Source organism: Anabrus simplex, chromosome 1, assembly GCF_040414725.1.
Source record: "Anabrus simplex isolate iqAnaSimp1 chromosome 1, ASM4041472v1, whole genome shotgun sequence".
NCBI classification, from domain to species: Eukaryota; Metazoa; Arthropoda; class Insecta; order Orthoptera; family Tettigoniidae; genus Anabrus; species Anabrus simplex.
In genome coordinates this window covers 406,994,631-407,007,259 of record NC_090265.1, presented here as the reverse complement: position 1 = coordinate 407,007,259, position 12,629 = coordinate 406,994,631, and the positions used below count along the sequence as shown (strand labels likewise).

The 12,629-nt window shown below is 37.7% G+C and overlaps 1 protein-coding gene across 1 annotated transcript in view; it reads left to right on the top strand.

Annotated features, from left to right (window-relative positions):
- The window catches only part of Pex19 (peroxin 19), a 95,327-nt gene that overhangs the window by 46,637 nt on the left and 36,061 nt on the right, over nt 1-12,629 (top strand). The window contains exon 4 of the mRNA XM_067135059.2: nt 4,564-4,731. Within this exon, the coding sequence (XP_066991160.2) occupies nt 4,564-4,731 (168 nt within the window). The remainder of the gene's footprint in view (nt 1-4,563; nt 4,732-12,629) is intronic.

Below are 12,629 nucleotides of genomic sequence, written 5' to 3'. Positions count from 1 at the left end.
CCCATTCTCACACCAGGCTGCATCTTTAACAATGACCACAACTACTGTCTTCTCAGTCCTAACCCCTTCCCACTCTAGGGTCACCAAAAAATTTGTATGTGTTGATGCAACATTTAAATGACCAGGGAAATGAAAAGCAGGGTGTGATGGGAAAAAAAAAATAAAAATCTTCTTCTTCTTCTTCTTCTTCTTCTGCTTGTGCCATTTCACAGAAGGTTAGCAAACATCATGAAGTAATCTTTTTCTAGTTTGTGTTTCCTATATTAGAGTTACCATATCATGGATGTCAAACTACTGTCAGAGGTTTCACATTCTAGATAATCGTATCCACCCATATTCACGTTTCCTTTCTGTCTTGCCTTGCATGTTTAGTTGTATTAGACCGTGATTGTCATTTTTTATGATGTGACTGGAATAGGCTGTGTTGCTGCATTTTTGCAAGGGTTAATACTTCACAATAGAGTAAAATAATATATTATTATTTGTCCACCTTTTCAATACAAAATGAAAATTACATAGGGACTAGTTTCGACCTAGTAATAGGTCATCATCAGCCTGAAGTAAATTAAAGCGTAAATATCGAAGAAAAACATAAACAATGTAAACACAAGTACAGTCTTTTTAAAGGTACATACCATGTGGGAATTTGAGCAGAGATATATTAAAAATAATAACTCTTCCAATTGACGAAGCACTGAGCGGAAGTTATGTAAAGTTCGGTGCGCCGTATATTATAAAAGACCACTGTGCACTAAATGATGTAATAAAGAAGAAGAGTAGGTTGAATGCTGGCTTCTTCTTAGCTGTTGTATATTCGAAGAAGATTACGTCGTATTTTGTAAGGTATTGAAAGACGTCAAAATACATGGATGTTGGAAAGGCTCTTCATTTTTTGGAACAAGGCAATTGTTGCGCGAGGAGGCTTAGGAAACCAGAGAAGCGCTATATTATGTTAAAAAATAGAGATCCTTAAAAAAGTTCCGTGCGTCGTATAAATTGTGGAAATGGAAATCGAAAAAACTTGGTTCTTAAGCGATAATGTTGTTCATTCAGAGATCAATTGAAAATAAAGAATCGTAACATTGTCTTCTCAAGAAGTTTATAAAGTAGAATTAATAGACGATGCGAAGTATGATACTAGGAGAAAGCTCTTCTGCTTCTAGAATCTTGAAGGACGATGGATGTTTCACGAGGTGGAATAACATATATGGAGTTAAATAAAGGTGGATATAAATTCGCAGTTCAATGCGGACCATAAATTTGATTCTGAATAAAAGACAGTACGTTTTTTTTATTTTTTTTTTTAGCTGAAGAGAGAAACGGAGGTAGGTAAGGATCAAAGGAAAATTTTTGAGGAGGTGAAGGAAGGAAAATAAAGGTATGAGTTTTTTTTTTTTTTAGCTGAAGAGAGAAACGGAGGTAGGTAAGGATCAAAGGAAAATTTTAGAGGAGGTGAAGGAAGGAAAATAAAGGTATGAGTTTTTTTTTAATTAGCTGAAGAGAGAAACGGATCCTTACCTACCTCCGTTTCTCTCTTCAGCTAATTAAAAAAAAAAAACTCATACCTTTATTTTCCTTCCTTCACCTCCTCTAAAATTTTCCTTTGATCCTTACCTACCTTACCTACCTCCGTTTCTCTCTTTAGCTAAAAAAAAAAAAAAAAAAAACTCATACCTTTATTTTCCTTCCTTCACCTCCTCAAAAATTTTCCTTTGATCCTTACCTACCTCCGTTTCTCTCTTCAGCTAAAAAAAAAAAAAAAAAAAAAAAAAAAAAACTTACTGTCTTTTATTCAGAATCAAATTTATGGTCCGCATTGAACTGCGAATTTATATCCACCTTTATTTAACTCCATATATGTTATTCCACCTCGTGAAACATCCATCGTCCTTCAAGATTCTAGAAGCAGAAGAGCTTTCTCCTAGTATCATACTTCGCATCGTCTATTAATTCTACTTTATAAACTTCTTGAGAAGACAATGTTACGATTCTTTATTTTCAATTGATCTCTGAATGAACAACATTATCGCTTAAGAACCAAGTTTTTTCGATTTCCATTTCCACAATTTATACGACGCACGGAACTTTTTTAAGGATCTCTATTTTTTAACATAATATAGCGCTTCTCTGGTTTCCTAAGCCTCCTCGCGCAACAATTGCCTTGTTCCAAAAAATGAAGAGCCTTTCCAACATCCATGTATTTTGACGTCTTTCAATACCTTACAAAGTACGACGTAATCTTCTTCGAATATACAACAGCTAAGAAGAAGCCAGCATTCAACCTACTCTTCTTCTTTATTACATCATTTAGTGCACAGTGGTCTTTTATAATATACGGCGCACCGAATTTTACATAACTTCCGCTCAGTGCTTCGTCAATTGGAAGAGTTATTATTTTTAATATATCTCTGCTCAAATTCCCACATGGTATGTACCTTTAAAAAGACTGTACTTGTGTTTACATTGTTTATGTTTTTCTTCGATATTTACGCTTTAATTTACTTCAGGCTGATGATGACCTATTACTAGGTCGAAACTAGTCCCTATGTAATTTTCATTTTGTATTGAAAAGGTGGACCAATAATAATATATTATTTTACTCTATTGTAATCACAGTTCAATACGGATCTATCATTATGAAACTTATTTCTTTTAATTAATACTTCACAACCAACCAAGATGGCCATGCGGTTAGGGTCGCGTAGCTGTGTGCTTCCATTTGGGAGATAGTGGGCTCAAATCCCACTGTCGGTAGCCCTGAGGATTGTTTTTCATGGTTTCCCATTTTCATACCGAGCAAATGCTGGGGCTGTACCTTAACCCGTAGAGAGCCAGTCAACGATATATCGTTGTTTCGTATATACGCGTAAAGTGCCAACTACGATATATCGTTGTTCGGAAAGCACGGAATTCTAAACGAGTTAGTACAAGTTGGGCCATCAGATTGCAACATCTCATGTGTCGAGTCCGTAGAGAATTGTCATTAGATTTTAACTACGCCGCTAGATAGTGCGTAAATTCATTTGTTACCATGCATTGAATTTCTAAAGTCCGTGTTCATCTACGACGTATGATCTCCATGCCGCTTGAGTAAAATGGTGATTAGCGGGAGAAGTTATTTTGTTAACGATGACGAACTGGCTGTATATCTTAATACTTTTTAGTGAAGAAGAGGATGATGAAGACTATGATGAGGAATTTATTCCTCCAACAAGTGAGGAAGGGTAAAGTGAAAAATGTTATTGGGACTGATAACGGCGAGTTTTCTGTAAACACTCAACCACGTGCTCATTGTCCGAGTGTAAACATTGGAAGTGGTAATGACTGTCTGAGTGACAGTACTGATGATGATGACGGCTGTAAAAATATCCAACAGCAACAATTTCCTGTTTTCCATGAAATTCAATTTGGTCAAGATGCAAAATACCAACCCTAACCTGATTATTATGATACTCCTGGCCCGAGACACGCCCCTTCGTCAGACGCAAACCTTTAGCGTATTTTTATTTTATTTTTCACGGCTCAATTATTGAATCTCATAACTACAGAGGCAAGCAGATATGAAAAACCATGCCTTGTCACCATATGCCAGAGTACAGCAGTGGCGCCCGGTTACATTGACTGAAATAAAGGCTTTCATTGCTGTTTTGTTGGAAATGCGTATAACTACATGGCCGAGCATATTTTCTTATTGGATCAAAAACTCCCGTTATAATCCATGGTTTGGAAATATGTTCTCCAAGAAACAGATTCCAATTGATCTTGAGATTCTTTCATCTTGTGAACAATAACTTATCACCATCTGGTCACCGTGTCTACAACCCATGTGCCAGGTTCAACCCCATTGTTGAACATGCAAATTGTATATTACGATACCACTGTACATAACTCTTAAACTATTGAATATAAAAATGTAAAACTTTACATGTTTATTGATCTAAAAGAACATTTCAATGAATTCATCAATATTTACCGTTGAGTTGAATTTTCTGTTTTTTTCTGTTTTGTTTCTGATTTTTAATTTTTGGTGTTTTGAAACTGTTTGGAAATTTATTTTTTTTCAAAATACCCAAGAGCATTTTATTGCTGTAATTTAGTTCAGCACTAAGAATGTCTTCTTGTTAACATTTAATAAAAATTTTCAAGTCATACTTATAATATTTGTGAACTATATAGTCCAGAGAGTGAGAACCTGCAAAATTCTCTAAATCTGTCTGGCACTCTTGGCATACTGTGAGCAAACGGGCCTGGCACTAAGAGGGTTAATTGAGGCCATGGCCACTACCTTCCCAATGCTAACCCTTTTCCTTACTTCTGTTGTCAAAATCCTTTGTTGTGTTAGTGCGATGTTAAACTACTAGGGAAAGAAAACTTCACTTAATTTCCCATCATTGTGGATTATCTTTTCATTTTTACTGACTATAAACCTCTATTTTAGCTGAGAAATTCTCACTTAACTCTGGGAAAAGTGTTATTTTCAAGCCTTTAGATATTGGTAGAACTTTTAATATAACATTTTATAAAAGTATATCTTGTGATTAAATGAAATATCTTTTGTTTCAGAATCCATTTTCTGAAGAGGAACTAATGAAGATGATGGGAGGTTTAGGTGTAAATGATGGGACTGGAGCTGGGGATGGCTCTGACTTGTTGCCTTTTATGCAGCAGATGATGCAGTCTTTACTGTCTAAGGAGATCCTTTATCCTGCACTTAAGGAAATATTTGATAAGGTTTGAGAGCTTGTGTATCATTGTTTTGAAGCAGTGTTAAAACAAATTTAGTGATATGCAGCAATTAATTTAAGCTGGTCACCAAATAGGATTACTCAGTGCTCTTACAAGCTGGCCACGATGGTCAGACATCAGTAAACTTAGAAAATAGATGGTTTTGATTCCTGCCTTTACCATCCTCAGATTGATTTAGTTTGGCTTCCCATATCAAAGCCAGCTGTGGTGCCTTTCTCATGAACTATAGCCACCTCTAGGTTTTCCTAAGCTAAATTTCTTAAATTGTCATAAGGTAGCTTATGAGTATCTTACATCATTGAAACATGGTAGACAGCAAGTTTTGTCTCTTAGGAACATCTATCTGGTGAAACATATGATGTAATTCATCCAGGATAACTGAGCAAGTCGCATAGTTGGAAACTTGCATTGAGGTAATGGTGACACCTCTGAAAGTGGTTTTCTTCATTTTCCTATTTTCACACCAGGCAAATGCCAGGACTATACCTTAGTTAAGTCCGTGGCCACTACCTTTCCACTCCTAGCCCTCTCCTATGTGGCATTATTGAAAAGCAGCCTGTGTTAGAGCTGCATATTAATAGCTAGTAAAGGAACAAATAGGATTCTTCATAGATCAACTGAGCGACATTAGAGTCAATAAGTTCTTAACTAGTGTTAATGAACTTTACAAGGGAAGGAACAGGTAAGACACATCGAAACCTATCCTGAATTCTTTTTGACAGTCATATTGTAAGAGGATAGCATGCAGAGAATCGGTTTCCCAATTTAACTGCAAGGCTCCAAAATCGGACCTGGAATCCTGCTGCACGAGCACGACTGGTGACGCAGCTGGACATCCCTGAGCCTGCTTGGAGTTGTGGTGTGGCGGGGCATATATGCATTTAGAATGAAATTCTAAAAGAATTTATTTATATTAGGTCCACCTATTCAATACACTTTTGCCATTTAATAAATAGTTTGTTTAGAAAGTGACATCATAGTTTAAAAATACCTAGGACATGTTTCGACCTAGCTTAGAGGTCATCATCAGCAAAATAATATAAAATGAAGAAAGACATATAACGAAAACAGTGATACATAAAAAATCAGGGGAAAAATACAGTCAACAAATGCATTGGGAGTTTATGTTAAAATGTACATAGCTTCAATATTAAAAATATATTCAACAAGTACCGACCCAACCTGATCTGCACAAGCGTAGGGCTGGAGGAAAGAGGACATCCTGGCTATACTTGTATTCTCTGTGATGCAATATAACAGATGTTTCAAAAACTTCATTCAGTTTCCAGAAACATGACAGATTAGAATATCATCTGTCTTCACAATTCTTTATTTCCTCCAGCCAACCAATATCGTATTAAATACGGTTGGACCCACACTTACAACTTAATTCGTCCAAGTTTGAATCCATGCACATTTTTAACAGATTTCTATTGTACTGTACGTGTTGAATATATTTTTAATATTGAAGCTATGTACATTGTAACATAAACTCCCATTGCATTTGTTGACTGTATTTTATCTCGGATTTTTTATGTATCACTGTTTTTGTTATGTCTTTCTTCTTTTTTACATTATTTTGCTGATGATGACCTCTAAGCTAGGTCAAAACATGTCCATGTCTTAGGTATTTTTAAACAATTATGTAACTTTTTAAGCAGACCATTTATTAAATGGCAGAAGTGTCTTGAATAGGTAGACCTAATATAATTAAATTCTTTTAGAATTTCAACCTGGATATTTGAAGTCAATACGGAACCGAAATAAAGTTTATTACTTGCATATATGCATGCAGTCTGTCGACCTGTTCTGAAGCCGTATTGTTTCACTCGTCAGTCGCTCAGAAATGTATAGCAAAAATGACTGGTATAAATTGCATGATAAGATTTTTATACACCAGGCAAAAGGAATTAGAACTTCATTGTCGCACTGTTCCTCACAAGTTTCTTTCTTCTTCTCCTAACAATATTTAGCAGGCACTATGAATTCAGGAGGTCACTCTCTTGTGTAATTTGTTGCAAGCCATGAATATTTCATCATATCCCGAAATTGTGGAAATGAAAATTGAAAATGTATGAAGGACTGCAGTTTAAGAATTGTGTCTCTGTGGAGAATGTCAACTTTAACATCATTATGAGGAGTTAGAATTTATGTTAAGTGGTGGTATAAAGCTTTCCACTGCCGGAAGAGTAAATTGTCTTAACGGTTGAATTATGTCCGTGGTACCTGGAGGAATCTGAAGCAGTTCTATTGTTTTGTGTGGAGGGATGTCTTCAAGACATGTTGTATCTCTGTATGTGGCCCACGAAACAAAAAGCAGGGCACAGTTATCTTCAGAGAGCAGGAGAAAGGCTTCTCTATAGGTGGGCCGGCGTAAGGTTGCACATGACAGCTGCGCACAATATTGGTCACACTGCAATGGCGCACGAAGCGATGTTGCCGCCGTAACAACAGCTGATTGCACGACACATGGGTTTTTAAAAACATGGGAGAAATTTTTTTAATGATTTCGCGATGATACACAATACAAATGAAATCTGCCGACAAAAATTGAACTTTCAACTCACCGATTATTCATCACACAAAATTATACGAGATAAATATACCCTACTACGAAGTTCTTATTATCTGCACCGCCACACCACAACTCCAAGCAGGCTCAGGGATGTCCAGTTGCGCCACCAGTCATGCTCGTGCAGCAGGATTCCAGGTCCGATTTTGGAGCCTTGCAGTTAAATTGGGAAACCGATTCTCTGCACGCTATCCTCTTACAGTGCAACGATTGTCAAAAAGAATTCAGGATAGGTTTCGACGTGTCTTACCTGTTCCTTCCCTTGTAAAGTTCATTAACACTAGTTGAGAACTTATTTATCGACTATAATGTCGCTTGGTTGACCTATGAAGAATCCTATTTGTTCCTTTACTAGCTATTAATATGCAGCTCTAACACAGGCTGGTTTTCAATAATGCTACATAGGAGAGGGCTAGGAGTGGAAAGGTAGTGGCCATGGACTTAACTAAACTAAACGTGTAAAAGTGATAATCGCTTTTTACCACCTATGTTAAGGCAGAATTTTACAGCACTCCTCTTGTACTCCCTACTGTTGTTTTTTCGTACGCTTTTTGTGGGACTAGGAACATAACTAAAACTGGGCGATTTGCATGCTGACGAACTCTTAACATCACTAGATTTGGGGGGGAGTCATATTCTAGTTTCAAACTTGGACCGGAAACTTTGCTTGCAATCAGGAAAAGATCTTGACAAACATAATCACTTTACAAAGGAAAAATTAATTGCTCCGTCTAATGATGGAATTATGATTTGTATTGAATTAGGAGGATACATTTAATTTTTCCTTTGTAAAGTGAAAACCGTCAATATGGAATGATTCTAATATCTTGTAATAAACGGAATCACTCAAGTCACTTTAGTGAAGTCTGAACAGTATCTTTACTTGTGGAAACAGCAGTTGGAAAATATGGGTATGCTGGTAAGTCCAATTGGACATAAATAATGGCAGAGGAGTGTTCACAGCTATCTGCGGCCTGGTCATTCCAGCATTGGGACTTTGGACTGTTAGATGGACACTGTAGTACCGTTCCTTAACAGTGAGAAAATTTGAGGTTATTCATTTGATCGAGTATTTAATGTGATAACATTGTTTTTAATCGCTACATTCCTACTGATGTTTTTGTAATGACCTATGTTGACCTCAGTTAAAAAACCACAAAGACAGTCTTTCTGAGAATCTCGTAGTGAAGCACGGGTACATCAGCTAGTCTGCCCATAAAATAGCGGTAAAATCCATTTGTGCGACACAGTTTGCACCGGCGACCCTGCTGGTGTGGGAAAAGCAGAAGGAAAAGGAGAAGAAGATTGAATATTAAGGATTAATAACTACTGTTTACAGCTTAAGTGAGAGATTAAAATTATGAAATCGTTGCCAACATTGCCGAGCTATATCAATTGGCTTCAAAACAAATAACATTGTCATACTTTTGAGAATTACTAGTCGTGCTGCTTTTGCTTTGCCCATTTTTCATTAATTTCTTATAGAATGCGCGGTTTAAGAACAGCTTCATAGAAAAAGACATCTATGTGAATTTGCTCCATATATCGCCACTTCAAAACAACTCTATTGTGCACTGCATATGCATCTTTTAGGCGAAATTTTAACACAGAAATAACTGATCTCTGTTATATATTTGGTCAGAATGCAACAAAACAGACACGCAATGAGATACTGAAATTGCATTAGTTATACATTCGGTACCATGTATCGGGCCACCTAGTGCATAAATAGGCTATCACTATCTGCCTGGGTACTGCTTGAGCGGGGAAAATGGCGTGCAATCTCTACTTAAGATGTTTTACAAACACATAACTGCCTACAATCCCTAACCCACTCTGCTACCAAAGTTGGCGGGTAACAGACCACGGTTGTTATATTGTTACGTCACCTGCAACAAAATAAAATTATTCACAAGAATATAACAATTGAATATTATGTACCTACACTCCTTTTGAACATTCAGCTGCCTTGAACAGTGTTGTTTGCTGCTTGCGTGTCTTTGCTGCTTCCACGTGGTGGTGGCTAGAAATGTGCTTTTTTACACCATCAGAAGTTTCCTATGGTATTGTTTTATTGCAAAAGCTAGAGTATTACTTCTCCAGTCCCCTTCATTCCGTCCTGCGAGAACTGTTTTATTCATTCATCTAAGTTCACTTTTGGTGGCATGGTGAACTATCCCGATAAACTTGCGTGTGTGCATACTTATCCTCCCTGCTGCTCAAACAGAATTGAACTGGATGAGAATGTACAAATAGTTGATGAACACTTGAAAACAACCCACCCCATGACGCATTGCTTCAAGTGAGGATCACAGAATTAGCAAATCAAAGTGAACAGGAGTGGAGCCAGGACTGACTCTTGTTTGCCACGTTGATTTATTATTATTTACAACCACACACTGCCGGCGGTTTGTGAGGTAAAAATTCTAGCACTTTGTGGCCGAAGTTTATGGACTGTAATTTGGAAAGAAACAACCTTGGATCGACAGTATCAAATGTGCTACTGAAATCTAAAAGTGTAAGTATTGTCACTTGTTTGTTGTCCATTGCATATTTAATGTTATCTGTCACTTTCAGCAGAGCTGTCGTGTACTATGTTTTTTCTTAAAGCCCAATTGGTAAGTGTCAATTAAACAGTGGCGTATGCTGAGTCCAAGACGTGGGCTACCACTAGAATTAGGTTACCCCTTTTCGATAGCTGGTGTAGTGAATGTCAAGCATTAAGCGTTTCGAGCTGCAGCCAATAGCCAACGGAGAAGCCTGCTGTGTTGCCAAGGCTGCTTCACAAGCTATTGGTCTGGCCACTGCCAATACTGAACACCTGATCAGTGGAGATAGTAGCCTAAGGTTTAGCAAATTGAAGTCCAGGTTTGTAGCTAAATGAATAGAATGCTTGCCGTTGGTCCGATGGCCCCGGTTCAATTTTCAGAATCAAACCCCTCATACTGTTAATTCTTCTAGCTCGGGGACTGGATGTTTATGACATCTTCGCCATTCATTTTATCCTTATTAGGTCACCACCAAGCCTATACAGATGTCATGCGCCATTATTATTATTATTATTATTATTATTATTAAATAAAAGTGTTTAATTTTACACCAGTTGTACCCACCATTCACTGGTTAATTGACTTCCTCAGGAGATCAGTGGTGGTGTCCGACCCATGATCATGGGTTCGATCCAACCAACAAAACAAAACACTAAACCTGAAAGATTGCATTCCATTTTAGCATATCTACCTATAAAAAATAAGACTATATTTCTCCTGTAACAGCAGCCTTGCAGTGTCTTCCTACAGGGATGTAGAAGTAAACGGGAGTGAAATAGCAGCACTCTGTTATATATACAATTAAGTCAGAAGGATGAGGTGAGGAAGTATATACGATGAGTAACGCATGATTGATAGTTAGCAGTGGCAATCTGATGGACCGAAGCCTAGCACACCTATCCTCCCCGGTCCTCGTGCCTATCAGGCATACACCAGCAAGCCGCGTGCGTTGAGTCGAGGGGAAGGGACAAGAGTCTGGGCTGCAATATCAGTCTCCGAAGCCTTGTTTACAGAAATACGTGCGGTGTTTTTTCTCATTGCTTTCACGGCTTGTAAATGGAACAATGTGTCAGATGTTTATATTATAATGTGCTTTAGATTTCAGTCGTTCGCATTTGAGGTTTGTGCTTCACTGATAGCCTTGGTAGCCCTCAGTATACGCCGCTGCGATTAAAGCATATTTATGTAAGTATATAAGCGTTTGCTCATGTACCAGGTGTTCCAGCACTTTGGACATGGGTGGTAGGATAGAAACTGTTTGGTAATCTGAAGGAATACTTTATGCATCCTTTTTCCGGATTGGGATGATGAGGGCATCCTTCCACGCCGTAGGGAAAATTCCATGGTTCAAACAGTAATTAATAATGTGTGTTATGATTGGCAAAGTGGCGCCAATGATATTTTTGTAAAAAGACAGAGGTATGTCATCGTGTCCAACAGTATTTGATCTGAGAGAACACACAGCTCGTTTTACATCACATATACCAGCGGTATATGCATCACAGTAGCAAAAATAGTACTATGATTTGCCGTAGTTGCACCGGATGTGACATGACAGTACATCATTACAAGTAATATATGACATGTTTAGCCCGTATTGTCAACTTTGAACGGTTTAAAGATATTTTCTACCTTTACAATACTTACAAAAGTTTTTATTCTTAAAGCGATTTTATAGGTACATGTTTTGTCCCTCTTGGGTCATCCTCAGCCAAGTGAAGAATGAAAGTTAAATAGTAAAATTAGCATAACAAAAAAGGTGTTACATACGTGTCTACAGAAAATAAAATTTACATGGTCTTAGTGTGCCATTTGACAACAAAATGGTGACGTGAAATCCATTTGAATCATCTCATCGTTGTTCAAGTATAAAAGAATCTTACGTTTGCAGACACACAGGTTAAGAGAGAAAAATCATGACCAGTAGTTAAGTCTTGGTTTTACAATTAGCGGCATTAAAAAAAGTCAGTGATGATTAGTGAACTGGCTGGGTGGGGGGGGGACACAGCTTTGCATTCCATATCAGTGATCCACCATGAGATGATTTTTGAGACAGTTGGCGTCAATGAGATAGGAGGCTTCTCTACCTCAGAAGTAGGCTGGTAGTATGGTATTCCTAAGATCAGGGCAATGCAATGGATCGGGCAGTTCAGGGAAGTGAAAGGCATTATTGTTGTGGTGACTCAGGTTCACAAAGATCATCATCTCAAGACAGTGATGAACGTCTGTGTCCCGAGATACGATTGGCACGTTTTAAGAATGCCCATCAGTTTAGGGTGGGCTGCAGTGTTTTCCATCAGCCCTAGAACTGCCCTGAGATACCTAAATGTGGCAGGTCTGAAATCCTGATATGCTGCTAACAAACAATTGCTTACTAACGAGCGTAACAGTTATCAACTTTCATTTGTTGAGGACATCATGCAGTATGTTGATTGGATCTTGTTTTTCCAATGAGTGTCTTTCTTGACAAACAATGGGTTGCAATGCATATTACAATCTTTTGGCTCCTTCCACAGTGTCGAAAAAGTGGACGTGCACACACTTGTAGGAAATAATTGCACCATTCCAGAAAATTTGTGATCCCTTCCATTCAGGTTCCTTATATCATGACTCTTTTAATAATTGATGAGAGTAAGTACATGTTCAGGCTAAGAAGGATAAATGAAAAGAAGGAGATGTAGAACAACGGGGATCGATGAGGAGAGAGCCCATCTTTGTGAAAATAACAGTGAAAATATGGTATGCCAACTGTCTATATAAAC